This window comes from Rhipicephalus sanguineus, chromosome 2 (assembly GCF_013339695.2).
Source record: "Rhipicephalus sanguineus isolate Rsan-2018 chromosome 2, BIME_Rsan_1.4, whole genome shotgun sequence".
Classification (NCBI taxonomy): domain Eukaryota; kingdom Metazoa; phylum Arthropoda; class Arachnida; order Ixodida; family Ixodidae; genus Rhipicephalus; species Rhipicephalus sanguineus.
This window is the reverse complement of record NC_051177.1, coordinates 210,613,825-210,629,306: the sequence shown is the minus strand read 5'-3', so window position 1 is coordinate 210,629,306 and position 15,482 is coordinate 210,613,825. Positions and strand designations below refer to the sequence as shown.

Below are 15,482 nucleotides of genomic sequence, written 5' to 3'. Positions count from 1 at the left end.
GAAATTTGGTCACTAGTAAGTACAGCACACTTGGTTTACCTAGCAAGTTAATTTATTGCTCATCTATTCAAGCACACCACCATGAAAACAGAGTGTTTTGGTTTTGCTTTGTCTCCATTGCCATCTGTTTTCTTGTCACAGGCAAAATAAATTTGTAAGCTTTCCTGTGCCCATTTTTTTAAACCATAAGAGTTGCTCTCGCTGAAACTACTGGCAGCACACCTCACACAGTTTTCCTGCAGGTGGCAATTGTAAGAAATACTTCAGCCAGCACTCTCCACTTGTGTCAATAGATTTTATTTTTGTCAGTACTCTCACAGTTCCAAATGCAAAACTCAAAACACGAGACTGCCAGGCAAGCCTCTTTTGCACACCTTTAAGGCAACAATTGTCATTTTAAATTCGCCTGCTTCTCTTTGCCACTCGGTTTTCTACAGCCGTCTCGTGACCCCACTAGGTGCCACGCAGTACGTGCGCTAAGAGTGACAAAAAAAATAGTAGCCTCTTGTTCTCAACACATCACTCGCACCCCCTCACTTCAATTTGTACACTAGTGGCTCGTATCGTGCAGGCCACAACAACCCACTCTCTTCCCCACAGAGTTACAAGTTCGCATACCGGCTGCTAAGCCTAGTTCTGCAGCCACAAAGGTCAAAGCCCAAGCACACAGAGTCGCAGCCGAGATGCTCGAAGGTGAGAGGTACGATAAACAAAGCAGGGGGGGATAATCAAGCAGCTGTACAACAAAGCCCCCTTCGCTGTCAAAATATACGCATGCTTTACACACCTGAATATGACAAACAGCCCAACACATTTTCTTTTCCCCACAAAAGCACGTCTACAAAGGTAGAAGAGAGCTGCACAAACAACCATGCTTCTCACAATCTTCTGCAGGGAGATAAACACCACTGCCACAGTTTTCTCATTTTTGCTTTACTGCAATGTGTCCGGCACACAACAGCACACACTCGTCACCACGTCACATGCACGTGTGCCACCGTCTGGATGTTGAGGAAAATGGTAAGTGGCACGAGAGAAGCTACTAGCAGAGCCTCGTCTCTCAGTTTTTTCCGTACATTGAAAGAACCAGCATGCTTTCACCGATTCGAGATCGGCCTTGAGACTTGGCAAGAGGTGAGTTTGTGGCCACGCAGAGCCGCTTCGGTGTTTTCAGTGGCAGTCATTTCTTCAACTCTTTTGAGCACCGATGGTAACCGAAAGCGGTGGTGTGGGAGTTCGATCAAGGCAGACAGGGCGAAGACTGCCACTGGTGTCACGGGCAGCAATGCAGCAGTTGTAGATTTAGGAACATACTCCCAGCAGATGGGTGGCACCGGCCGTGCTGCATTGATAGTCCAGTGCCACAAGTGCAATGCTTCCCTGGACACAGTTGCACTGGCAGAGAAGTGTCTCTTGGCAAAGTGTCCCACACAGCAGAAAGAAGAGGCCTTCTCTGGTGAGAAAAGGCAGCCGAGTGCAAAGAAGAGAAAAGAAAACACCAGAGGCTAAAAAGGAACGGCAAACAAGAAAAGAGGCCAGCTAGAGAGAGAAACGGGACAAAAGGGCCTTCATTGAGCTGTGGCAGCTAGCAGAGAGGAGCACCGCCAAAGTTGAACGACGTGGGCACTGTCTGGTTCTGGAACACGTAGCCACCACTCTTTTCAATCCGTCTTGACTCTGCATGCAACACAGTACACGAAGAAATAAGTCGGCTGGTTCGTCAACTTACAATGTCAGTTTTGTTTACTAGTGTAACCTAAGTCTTTGCCGTCCCATTCAGTTTGCTACAGAAAGGATTCACTACGCCAGATTAACTGCTTTGGATATGCTAACAGATGCACTCAACACAGTTGCCATAACTGTTTTTGCCATAGGGCTATTGATTTCTAAACTTAATGTTTTGAAACAGTGGCAATGCAGCAAGTTTTCTTGGTGCCCTCACTACTTCTGACTGTGCACCACTGTGGCAAGTACCTTGATGAGCCAACTCTGCAACAGCAAATGATGGCACGACACGCTTACCGTATTTACTTGAATCTAACGCACACCTTTTTTCCGGGAAAACGAGTCCGAAAATCGCATGCGCGTTGAATCGAGTACCGAAAAAAAAAAGAAACTCGGTTATCGTATCGCCATCGACATTTCAAAATGGCCACCTCCTACGCGCCTTGGCCATTTCTGCCATTTTTTCAGTTCGTACGTGTGCTGAGGAGATTGTCATCCCGTTCTGCGTTCGCATCGACGGCATGTAAGTGCCGACTCCAAATACTCGACGAGTGTACCACGATGCCGCATTTAAAAGAATAGTTATTACATGTGCAGAGAGACGGACGGAAATCGGGCCACATCGCGGTCGTTCGGAATTCCCGAAACGTGCGTGCGAGACTGGCGCAAACATAAGCAGAAGATTTTTTACAGCAAAGCTTCACGAAAAGGTTTCAGTGGACTAAAGTAGGGCCGGTTTCCCGAAATCGAAGAGTGTTGACAGCTGTCCGACAGCGACGAGGACTGATCCATTACGCGACTCGTATCGCCGCCGTAGTGGTGACAGTTTTAGCGGCAAAGCCCGCTTTTTGACTTCGTGTTTTACTTTTGTGAAACTTCAGTTCTTTAAAACCCAAATACTTGTTCTTCTGAATGTGCGAAGTGTGACTCCTACGGGCTTTTTTTGTTCTTTTCTCTCACGAAAAATGAGTGCACGTTACAATCGATGTATTACCGTATAAACGCGTGTAAGGGCCGCACTTTTTTTTCAAGAAATGAGGGCCAATTTTCAGGGTGCGGCCCATACACGCGTCATTTTTTTTTTAAAAGTAAAAACGCACCAGTTAGCGAACGAAGAGCGTTTATTGCAGTATACGACACTTCTTGCGACATACGTGCTCAATCGTCGTCACTCGGCGAGTCCTCAGACTTGGAGTCCGAGATGAGACGGTCTGCTGCTGCACCCCACAAGCAGTCATCTTCCATGCCATCCAAGCTGTTAGATATCCCGGCGACTTTAAAACTTCGGGACACAATGTCCGTCTACACCGAGCTCCACGCAGATCGGATCCACCCAAGTACAGTTGCCAAGGCTAGTCCCTTCACATGCAGCATGTCCGTTGTGAGTGCAAGACCATCATTCCGCACTTCAGTCACATAGCGGAGCAAGTCTTCTTCCAAATCGGGAAACTTGCACTGCTCTCCTCGGAAAGCGCACTTAGTGCTGTTGGTGTTTCGCAAGGCTTCTTTTTGAGCACACCAACGTCGAACACACTTCTCGTCAACGTCGAATTTTCTGCCGGCGGCACGTTTCCCATGCTCGAGAGCATACTCGATCACCTTCAACTTACAGCCAGCAGTGTAGCTATTCAGGTACTTGCCCATCTTGCCAAAACGTGAACGCCGTGTAGAAAACAAGCTAGCACGAAGGTCATCGAACAGTGCAGAAAACTACAGCAAATGGCTGGCTGAACTGCACAACCCGAACAACGCGAACACCATGCCAAAGTTGGTCATGCTAATGCCGATATGGATAGTGCCGATAGCGCGTTTGTATAGAGATGTGAGAAGCTAAAGACAAAATCCTGCTTTAACCTTTAGTTGGCGGGTCTATGAATACTAATAAAAAAGTTAAAATTTTTAGCCCACTTCACGAACATCTTAACACGAATAAAATCCAAATATATATATATATATATATATATATATATATATACACACACACACACACACTCTGGTGACGATGATGATGGTTGCGTTTTTTTGCGCCATCTATCGACTGCGCCTAGAAGCTTACGCGCACGTGCATTTTGAATATGTATTGGTTGAGGAAAGTGTGGGTGCGGCCCTTACACGGATTTTTTTTTTTTAGAATATGCACTTCAAAAAAACGGGGTGCGGCCCTTACACGCGTTTATACGGTACTTTTTTTTTTCTTTGGTCGCGGAAAACGGGTGCGCGTTACAATTGAGGGCGCGGTAGAATCGAGTAAATACGGTATGTGTTTGTCAATTAAGAGCATGTGCTTCCAACAGAACTATGCCACATGCACTGCCAAGCAGACAGCTCAAGATGCCATCATAATAATGTTGTTGGTGACGAGCTTTACTGTGTTCATCGTTTCCGATGCTATCTCTAAAGGCATTGCTTCAGAGCACTGAAGTCAAAATGACTGATTGACTGGTCTCTGCACTTACCTACTCAAAAGCAAGTGCAGAGACCATGCTATGACAGCAGGCCAGGAACATTATCGCTCCGACACGCTGGCTTACCCAGTGATAACCTCACAAAACTATCGTCGACATGATCGCTTGCCAGATGATGTGGGAGGCAATGTTCTCATTGGCCGTAGCAGGACGGCATTTATTGGGATATGGAAGTGCCGGCACTTGGAAATACTGTGCTGATCAGGTGCAGTAAATCCACTAGGCGATGCTGCACGCTTTTTTTTAAAGCTTAACCACTGAAACAATTAATTGCAACACGAACTCAACAAAAGGACAAAAGAAGGTACAAAAAAACCCACGTGTGTGTCTTCTTTGTGCCTTCTTTTGTCCTAGTGTTGAGTTTGCGCTGCAGCTAGCTGCTTCTAATGATCTACCAACGAGCCTACATTGTGGCTTGTGTAACAACCTAAATAAAATTCTGTTTACTCCACCACTACAGTCACATTCACTTATAACAATCCTAGATATAACGATCTATCGGTTTTAACGACCATATTTCGGTGCACTTACAATTTTCCTATGCTATCCATTGAAACTGCGTCCACATACAGCGAACATTTTTCAAAGCCAACTACTTTTACAACGAACACTTCAGACAAGACACGGTCGAGGTAAAAATATGGCGCATATGAAGCGAAAAAAAAAAAAGCTGAAAACAGGCCTTCTAAAGCATGAGGGAGGGGCGTGCTTGCACGTGCTCCACTCCAGTTCACTTGGGATGAAAATATCCCAGACCGCACGCTGTGAGCGAGATCGCTCGCTTTCCAGGCACTTCTTCAGTGGCAGAATGGCAGTGAGGAAAAAAAAGAAAAAAGAAATCTGAGGCAGCATGAAGCCTTTTTTCAGTAACGGCAGGGAACAGTTGATCGACGATTATGACTTCCGCGCAACAGCAGCAATGCCTCCACAGATAAGCATTAGAAAGAGTGCAAGGAGTAGGCAGGTGATGAATGTGCCATTATGACATGGCCAACAACTTTATCAGTTAGTACTTGCAGCTATCTGCTCAGCTGCTGCGTTGCGCGTCTGGCATAAACTGTGCAAATTGACAGCGGTTCAAGTGCGCCATGCTGCAGTTCGCAAGTTTGCCACTGCCGTGTTGTGTGAGACCGCTTTAAAGCACGCGTTGCTTTATAGAAACGAAAGTAGCTCACTGGTGTAGAACGGTGTGAGCAGCGAGAAATGTCGATGCACTGACAGCAAGCGTGTTTTGTTAGGCGAAAATCCAAGCGCGTTGTGCCTTGTCTTGCAGGACCGCCAAAGCATTGCGGAGACGTGGAGTGCACGTTTCTTGCAAAGTGCTCGTCTTCACTGGCAACTCGTTGACTAACAGGCTACTCGCCACACCCGTGCACGGTCCAGAGTGAAGCAGGCACGAAGAATGCACTAACGCGTGCATATGGTATACAGCAAGTGGCCCAGTAGTGATGACGTGAGCCGAGTAGGTGTACGCTGCACAACTACAGAGGAGACAATCTGCTCCACGTGGCAGTACCGCGCTTCAGTGAAACGGTGCGAGTTTATTGCAAAGGCGGTTTAATTCACTCGTGAGCATGCAGCGGGTGTCAACGACATGAAAAGGTTTAACTTGTCACCGGAGGGGATGTTTGCAGTTCTTAAAGTAGGTCACTACCTTCGAGCAAAAATTTTAGTTTCAGTCCAAAAATTATAATTATGGTTTTAGTTTGCTGGCCTCAGATAAATTTAAATTTTAGAATGATGAAACTGCTAAAAATGTAAAAAAGAAAATTTATCAAAATCACAATCTGCCAAAATATGCATGTTGTGCTAACGGTCATAACTACAAAATCGCTGGTACAATTCAAACGCGACCTGGCAAGTGCGTAGTGAGGACACTGTCCTGTGCGAATAACCTCCACGATCACCCCATCTCTAAGCTAAGGCACGTTATCATAAAGAGAGTGAAAAAGTTTACATTTGACAGGTTTGTCTTGCACACAATTGCCATAGTACAAAAAGTTACCGCTCGTTTTCAATATTTCTGCTTGAATGCACAGTTCCACCTATAAAAAAAATAGTACGCAAAATTTTATGCGCAGATATTTATCAAAAGGGAAATTATCACTGTTTGCGTAAGTGTAGGATGCAAAAAATCATGTTTTGAGAAAAATAGCTTTAAAGATTTTAATCGAATGTCCATATATTAAAGAAACATTCAATTTGTCTGAAATTCACCAGGCTCATAACCTGGGACCTCATTTGAAGTGGCACATTATCAGTTTCAGCGAGTTGAAGTACATATTTTTTTTTCTAGCTCGTTTCGTGTCTCCAGCTGACTCATCCACGTGCGTCACAGTGGGTCCACACTTGGCATTTCGATTCCATAGCTTGCGTCGATGCTTCTTTTTAGTCCTATACTTTGCCATATTTCATGGAGTACTATAACTCTCTCCTTGAAAGGCCAGAGATAAGTCCAAGAGCTCGAAGTGATGTATGAAAGAGCACAGACAGCCGAGCGAAAACGCGCAACTTAAACAACAGTGCCGCAGCCGTGTAGTGGAAATTTTAAAATAAATCGAAAACATCATGCCCCACAAGCTTTAGAATGTACTTAGACACCTAAGCATTACGTGATATGTATAAGGAAAAACATTTATGAAGACATGGCAGGTGTTGTGGAATCATAAACCTTCAGTTTTGGTTTTGAATGTGTCTAGGAAGGGTTGGAAAAATGGACATAACTTTTGAACGGCGCAATGTAACTACATACTGTATAAACGCGTGTAAGGGCCGCACTTTTTTTTCAAGAAATAAGGGCCAATTTTCAGGGTGCGGCCCATACACGAGACATTTTTTTTTAAAAGTAAAAACGCACCAGTTAGCGAACAAAGAGCGTTTATTGCAGTATACGACATTTCCTGCGACATACGTGCTCAATCGTCGTCACTCGGCGAGTCCTCAGACTTGGAGTCCGAGATGAGACGGTGTGCTGCGAAGCGCCGTCACCCCACAAACAGTCATCTTCCGTGCCATCCAAGCTGTTAGATATCCCAGCGACTTTAAAACTTCGGGACACAATGTCCGTCGACACCGAGCTCCACGCAGATAGGATCCACCCAAGTACAGTCGCCAAGGCTAGTCCCTTCACACGCAGCATGTCCGTTGTGAGTGCAAGACCATCATTCCGCACTTCAGTCACATAGCGGAGCAAGTCTTCTTCCAAATCGGGAAACTTGCACTGCTGTCCTCTGAAAGCGCGCTTAGTGCTGTTGGTGTTTCGCAAGGCTTCTTTTTGAGCACACCAACGTCGAACAAACTTCTCGTCAACGTCGAATTTTCTGCCGGCGGCACGTTTCCCATGCTCGAGAGCATACTTGATCACCTTCAACTTATAGCCAGCAGTGTAGCTATTCAGGTACTTGCCCATCTTGCCAAAACGTGAACGCCGTGTAGAAAACAAGCTAGCACGAAGGTCATCGAACAGTGCAGAAAACTACAGCAAATGGCTGGCTGAACTGCACAACCCGAACAACGCGAACACCATGCCAAAGTTGGTCATGCTAATGCCGATATAGATAGCGCCGATAGCGCATTTGTATAGAGATGTGAGAAGCTAAAGATAAAATCCTGCTTTAACCTTTAGTTGGCGGGTCTATGAATACTAATAAAAAAGTTAAAATTTTTAGCCCACTTCACGAACATCTTAACACGAATAAAACCCCCAAAAAATATATATATATATATATATATATACTCTGGTGACGATGATGATGGTTGCGTTTCCTTGCGCCATCTATCGACCACGCCTAGAAGCTTACGCCACGCCTAGAAGCTTACGCGCGCGCGCATTTTGAATACGTATTGGTTGAGGAAAGTGTGGGTGCGGCCCTTAGGCGAATTTATTTTTTTTTTTTGTAGAATATGAACTTCAAAAAAAACCGGGGTGCGGCCCTTACACGCGTTTAAACGGTAGTTCTTTTTGCTAAATATTCTTCAGCAGACAAGGCGCTTCAAAATGTCAAATCCCCAAAGATAATAAAAAAATGCATTCTTGAAGGCAGTGACCTACCTTAATAAAAACTCACTGGAAAAAAAAGGAGGGGGGGGGGCGAGTGTAACTACTGATAAACCACCTTTTTGCGCGGCACTTTTGAGTTTGTTATAAATGGTTTTGGCTTTACAAAATTTTTTTTTTCCTAGCTACCGTGACAAATGTTTCAGCGAGGTTCGACTATATCAAGGGGCATGGCCTCCACTCTCGTCCAAACAACACCTTTGGCAGTTCAGAACGACCAGCAGCAGTAGCCAGTTACAACATACCTGCGGCTGCCTTCCTCTGGTCAGCGAGCACATACACTTCCTGCAGGGACTTCTGTTGCTCGGCAGATAAGCCTGAGGTCAGGGCACCGAACCACATCGGGTCTGCACTCTGGAGGCCTGCACCAAAGAAACCAAGCAGTTGGTTCAGTGATGCACCAATTGAGTCTATGCAGTCAAACACTTGTACCATGCTACATCCAAGAAGAAAGTGCTGTAAAACATCATCAATTAGAATTCTACTAGACCAGGACAAAAGTCCAAATTAACCGAATGTCAAATTATCCCGGGCATCAAGAAAACAATAAACAGATGCCTACAATCAACACATTTTTACTTACTCCTCACCTTGGTTTGCATAAAAAATGTGTGCAAGTTGCAATTCTCAACATCCCGTGACTTCTGTCACAATATGGCCACAGTGCAAAAATGAATTGCATTAATTTGGCTTCACTGTGCAGCAAGGCTGCGAGGATGACCAGGCAAAAGAGCTGCACGCAGCAGCTTGAGAGGAGCCAGGCCACCTCACACGGAGAGCAGTTTCATAGCAGTTGAACAAAACAAAGCCTTCATGTACAAAATTCACTATATATCTAAACACACTACACGCACTGTAATATGCCCTTTTCATAATCTGCAGGTGCGCTTCCCTGCACTGCATATTCGCCCAACAATTGGCAGCACCTGTCGTGCTTCAAGTGGAAACGAGGTCCTAGTTGCACGTCTTTTATGCATGTTTATGTCCAGAGAGCCGAGTCTACATTCTCCATGTCACAACTCAAACAAACTGCACTTGAATACGCTGTTTGCAGAAAGTGACTATCCGCCATTAGTTGGGCAAACTGCATAACAGGAAAGCGTGCCCAAATTTTGTGGCAAATACCCGTTCCTGATGATAATAGTTTTCGGGCACACCCACACACTTTGCAGTAAACTAGAACAGCTTCACAATTGAAAAAGAAAGTTTGTCCCCCTAAAGGCTCACCCTGCATGACCTCCTTGAACACCTGGTACTCATCGATAGGGCACTCATCATCGTCAAGGGGTGTCGTGTACGATTCAAGTGCAGTTTCTTCTTCTTCGTCCTCCTCGTCCTCATCGTCGTCGTCCTCATCAGGGTCATCCTCGATGGTGGCTGAAGTTACCGGGAATGGCGATCCCTTCTTGGCACGGCGAGCCAGCCTCGCCAGGTACTCCTGGCCCTCGTCGTCAAGCTCGTCCTCGTCAGAGTCTAGCACGTCTGCACAGGGATCCCAGATTTAGGACGTCATTGTGCACACAAACTTGCACAATACAGTGATGCTACCGAGCACTTCTGATTTGGAGCAATTTTTGGAGCAGCAAAATTTTCATTTTGGAGCACTGCATATGGGAGCAGTCTGGAGCAGCTAATTTCACATCTTGGAGAACACTGGAGATGCAAGCTGCGTTTTATTAAAGCACCCGAATAATTATTATGGGGCTCTTATGAAGAGCTAGAAATATTTCGATTCAGTGCAAATCTCATGGAAAAAGTAATCTCGGGAGCACTCCCTATTTCCCTCGATAATGCAAAAATAAGGGCGTCATGCATTTAAGTGTTTCTGGAATAATCTCTTCAGCGATTATTTTCGACACTAGTAAATAAACAGAATACTGGATCAATAAAATTGTGCTTTAAGAAACAGCACTCTAACAACATCTATGTGGTTATCAGCAGACGTGGTAGACAAACGACGCGACGTACAACAACGCCTCAATGCTAGAGAGTCGCACTGTCCCTAATACATACCCCTAAGACAACCCCAAGGCGAAAGCCAGGTTCCTTTTCTTCTCAATCGATTCTACTGCTGCCCGCAACATGACGTCACTCAGCTAGCCTCAAAAAGCCAACCTCCTCCGACACTCCCTTCCCTCTCTCCGAGGTCTCTCTGTGCTGTAGCAAGAGCATTCTTGCAGTGCTTCCACACTATTGTTTGTGCATGCGCCGGGTTGCCTGGAAGGTGGAGATCCGCTTCAAATCGAGCTTTCGTAAAAGTGTCCGAGTGTGCGTTCAATGGGGGACTACATGATATTTTTACTTTTACGGTCTAGCTGTGTATGGCTAGGAGATTCCGTTTGTACGCCAAAAACCCCCTAGTGCTCTCTAGGGAGCAGTCAACAAAAAAGGAACTTAAAGGGTCCCTTATGCATTCGCCTGGGACAACTCGAAGGTGAAAGCCATCTTCTGTTTCTTTGCACTTGATATATTCGTCCTTCCCCTCCCTGCTCGAAAGCTTTCTGCACATAACATGATTTTGCACTGGCTCCATGATCGGCGCACCGATCACGGAGGCAGTGCAAAGCAACTATGTCATGTGCATAGGTCGGCGAACTCACTCATGAGTTGACTCACTCAGACTCGTATCGAGACGTGAGTCTGAGTCTGAGTGAGTCCAGGTGAGTAGAGTTTTTGTGAGTCTGAGTCCGAGTGAGTTCGGTTGGGAAAAATTTTGGTGAGTCTGAGTCCGGGTAAGTCCGGTTGAGGAAAATTTTGGTGAGTGTGAGTCCGAATGAGCCCAAGGGCAAAATACATTGCATGAGTGAGTCTGAGTGAGCTCCACATTTTTTGCCGACCTATGGTCTTATCTACTAAAGTTCAGCATCACTATCAGCCTTATGTCGGCTCACGTTTATACTCACGTATACTCCCACATAATTCAACGCGCTACCGTTCATACGTCAGCTCAATATTTATTGATCAGAGGCATGAGCTGAGGAGGGAGAAGGGGAGGAGGTGCCTTGACCTCCCCCCGCAAACTTTTTCACAGGAAGTTACTGATCAAAATATCACGTGCGAGTCATCTCTTTCAATAAAAAGGTCCTTATTGAACTGCAAACTCAGATAACTCGTCTTTGAAGGTATGAGATCAAAATGCGCTAAGTAGCGCACCGATTATACGAGATACTGGCGTTAAAGAGCATTGACATTATGGTCGAAAAAGGCTAATTATAGGCTAGCGGACTCATGAGTCGACTCACTCAGACTCACTCAGACTCAGAGCGAGCCGTGAGTCTGAGTGAGTCCGAGTGAAATATATTTTGGTGAGTCTGAGTCCGGGTGAGTCTAGATGAAGAAAAGTTTGGTGAGTTTGAGTCCGAGTGAGCCCTAAGGGTAAGATATGTTTCGTGAGTGAGTCTGAGTGAGCTCCACATTTTTTGCCGACCTGTGGTCATGTGACGACATCACGGTGTATGACGTAATGACAGTGTATGACATCACAAGGTTTGGCAATCTATGGCGGTGTCATGATAAAGAGGCGCGGAAAAAAAAACAACTCAGTGTTCGCCGTGCGGGGGCGATGAAGAAAACGAAGCGTGCCGCGTGGTGCGTGCGGTGGTTCGAGGCAGCGCATGCAAGGACAGTCAGTTCTCGGCTGGACGTCTGGTCCGGGGAACTTGACAACGTCGTCTAGGCGCTCTACCGTTCCTGGGCTCCGGCTGGGCGACTGGCCCAGGGACCAGGCGATCCGCTGCTGTTCCGGCTGCCGTTCCTGACAGCTGGACAACCGGCGAACGAGACCTGGACTCCGGCTGGGTGACTGGCCCAGGGACCAGGCGAGTTCCGTGGTTCTGGCTACCGCCCAGAGTGGCCGCGAGTTTCGTTGCTGTGGGCCGATGTTCCTGCTGCCGTTCCGGGTGGCTGGCGCGACCCCGGTGCGCTGCTGAGACGAACGTGGTGGTGGAGAGCTGCTGCGGAGCTACTAAGCAGCTGCCGATACTCCACTGCTGCTGCTGCGGCAGAAGGCCGTGTCATGGCGTGCTGCGACGCATGATGAGGACGGCAACGAGCCAGACGGCGCACAGTCCACGAGCGATCGGCGCTGGCGTCCAGCAAGCCACATCGAAACACGGCGAGACACTTATAATTTAGAGAGACATTGAATACAGCTAGGACTGCACGTTTCTACTACTTTAAGTGTTATTCGTTAAGCGTTACGTCTTCCTGTAAATATATTCTCGTGTGTGTGTGTGTGCACTCGTGTTTCGATTCAGTTCCTTGCTGAGTGGTCCTGGGCCCAAACCTGACACTAACGTCGCAATCTGGCGAGCCTGCCAGGATCCGCTCGTAAAAACGCCGAAGGAAGTTATCGTCTCTCGAGTGCACATTCACATAACTTATTTTGATCATGGATACAGAAAGATTAGCTGGTGTTGGGGCACAGCTAGGATTGAGTGGAGCAGAATTGCGTAAGTGGGTTGAGGCAGAACAGGCGAGGCAAAGAGATGAACGTGCTGCTGAGCGAGAGGCGAGCAGGGAAGCAGATGAAAGAGCGAAGCAAATCCTTGAGCTGAAGCTAAAGCTTCAAGAAGGAGCTCCGAGGGTAGATGCAACAGCTAACTCTGATTCTATGGCTCAACCGAGTAGCTCCTCTGCAGTACTGAATCCACAAAAATTGCTTCCGCTGTTCGATGAGCGACGTGATGATTTGCACGCATACCTGCAAAGATTTGAACGCGTGGCAACAGGACAAGGCTGGCCACAAGAGAAGTGGGCATTAGCTGTGAGCATGTGTTTGAGTGGTGAAGCGTTGACAGTAATTGGCCGAATGAGTGCCACAGATTCTCTAGACTATGAGAAGGTAAAGAAAGCCTTGTTGCAGAGGTTTCGATTCACTGCGCAAGGGTACCAAGAAAAATTTCGCAAGGCACGACCTAAAGATGGAGAAACCGGGAGACAGTTAGCCGCGAGACTCTCAGGGTACTTCGACCACTGGGTCGACATGGCTGACGTGCCCAGAACATTCGATGGCCTTCGAGACCATATGCTCGCCGAACAGTTTCTCCGCTGTTGTCATCCAAAACTAACGATATTTTTGAAAGAACGCGAGTGCAAGTCACTCCACCAGCTAGCTGACGCTACTGATCGCTTCATGGAAGCACAAAACTTATCCAACCTCGGAAAGGGTCCAGACGACTCAAAGGATTTCAAGAGTCCTGATAATGCTCCAAAGAAACCACCGACAAGGTGTATGCTATGCAAGCGTCTGGGACATCAAGCACATGAATGTCGGAACCCAGCTAAAGAAGCAATAAAGTGTAGAGTATGTGGGAAAAGTGGCCACAAGAGCGACGAGTGCTGGAGCGTGAAGGCACAAAAAGAAAAAAGTTCCGCATGTGCAGTGAACGACAACCGTTACGGTTTTTCTTCGAGTGACAACACTGGCGGAGGGAAAAAAGGAAAGAAACGTTACCCTCCTAATGCAAGTGTGGAGAAAAGGATACCAGTGTTTCTGGTGCAAGGAATGCCAGTAGTTGAAGGCGAAGTGTTGGGTAAACCAGTCAGGGTTCTTCGAGATACGGGCAGCAATACTGCAATTATCCGAACAGACCTAGTGCCGAAACAACGGTTGACCGGGAAGAGTAGCAGAGCCTTGCTCATAGATGGTTCCGCCACAGAAGTACCAGAGGCCAGTATTCCCGTGAATACCCCATACTTTAAGGGAGAGATAACAGCACTTTGTGTGGACAAGCCACTCTATGATTTGGTGCTTGGTAACCTACCGGGTGTTAGCGATCCTCACAAGCCGGATCATAAGTGGAAGCCTCCTACAGTTGACCAGAGGGGCAATGCGACTCCAAACTGCAGCGTGGAAGCTGAGGAGTATCCTCACTATGTTTCCGCTACAGTTAAACCTCACGAGAGCAAAATAACGCCACTGTCTGTGCCGAAGATAAAGTGGTGCGACGTAACAAAAGACCAGTTCTCAGAAGAGCAGCAGAACGACGAAACATTGAAAGCCGTGTTTGCTAAAGTCGGTAAAGACTTCAAGTTACCGAAAGGCCACGGTTATTCGTTTCTTGAAAGAGATGGACTTCTCTACCGACAGTACTGTCTTGCGACAGGCAGGACGTTTAGCCAGCTCGTCGTGCCGAAGAGCTTCAGAAGGCATATCCTCGAAGTCGGCCATGAAAGCCTTATGGCAGGGCACCAAGGCATTCGGCGCACGACAGATCGTATCCTAGCAGATTTTTACTGGCCGGATCTGCATGGCGATGTGAAACGGTTCGTCAAGTCCTGCGATAAGTGTCAGCGAACGACACCAAGAGGTAAAATTGGTGTTGCGCCTCTGGGCAACATGCCTGTCATTCGTACGCCTTTTGAACGTGTTGCGGTCGATTTAATCGGTCCGTTCTCACCGAAGTCGGACCGCGGCAACCGTTATATTTTAACTCTTATTGACTTTGCCACCCGATATGCGGATGCCATTGCACTCCCCGCAATTGATGCTGTGCATGTAGCAGAAGGGCTGATTGAGATTTTCTCTCGAGTCGGTTTACCGAAGGAGATCGTAACAGACCAAGGAACAAGTTTCACAGCGGAACTCATGGGAGAGGTGGGCCGTCTTCTTGCCATCAAGTTTCTTCGAACGACCCCCTACCATGCCATGGCGAATGGGCTCGTCGAGAAGTTTAATGGGACGCTGAAGATGATGCTGAAGAGAATGTGCCAGGAAAAACCGCGTTCCTGGGACAGATACCTTGCCCCACTCCTTTTCGCTTACCGAGAGGTGCCGCAAGCGAGCTTGGGCTTCTCGCCTTTTCAGCTAATTTACGGTCGTCACGTGCGAGGACCACTGACACTACTGAAGGAGCTGTGGAGCAATGAAGACATCGACGGCGAAATTCGCACTACATATACCTACTTGGTCGACCTTCGAAACCGCCTGGAAGAGACATGCAAGCTTGCGCATGATGAATTGGAAAAAGTACGCGCAAAACAAAAGACTTACTACGACCGCAAAAGCCGTCCTCGGAAGCTAAACGTTGGGGATAAAGTGCTACTTCTTCTGCCGACAGATTCCAACAAACTGCTCATGCAATGGAAAGGTCCATTTGAAGTCGTCGAGCGCAAGAATGAGGTCGACTACGTTCTCGCGATAAGTGGAAAAAGAAAAATTTTCCACATCAATATGTTAAAAAAGTACGAGGAACGCGGACCTTTACCAGTGCAGCAGGTGTCGGTCATAACCG

The 15,482-nt window shown here is 47.0% G+C and overlaps 1 protein-coding gene across 2 annotated transcripts in view; it reads right to left on the bottom strand.

The window, feature by feature from the left end:
• Positions 1-281: 281 nt before the first annotated feature.
• The window catches only part of LOC119384046 (importin-7), a 179,212-nt gene continuing 164,011 nt past the window's right edge, over positions 282-15,482 (bottom strand). For both annotated transcript variants that reach the window (XM_049412744.1, XM_037652336.2), the window contains exons 18-20: positions 9,475-9,729; positions 8,493-8,609; positions 282-1,677 (exon numbers count right to left, since the gene is read on the bottom strand). In XM_049412744.1, the coding sequence (XP_049268701.1) occupies positions 1,586-1,677; positions 8,493-8,609; positions 9,475-9,729 (464 nt within the window). In that variant the 3' untranslated portion in view covers positions 282-1,585. The remainder of the gene's footprint in view (positions 1,678-8,492; positions 8,610-9,474; positions 9,730-15,482) is intronic.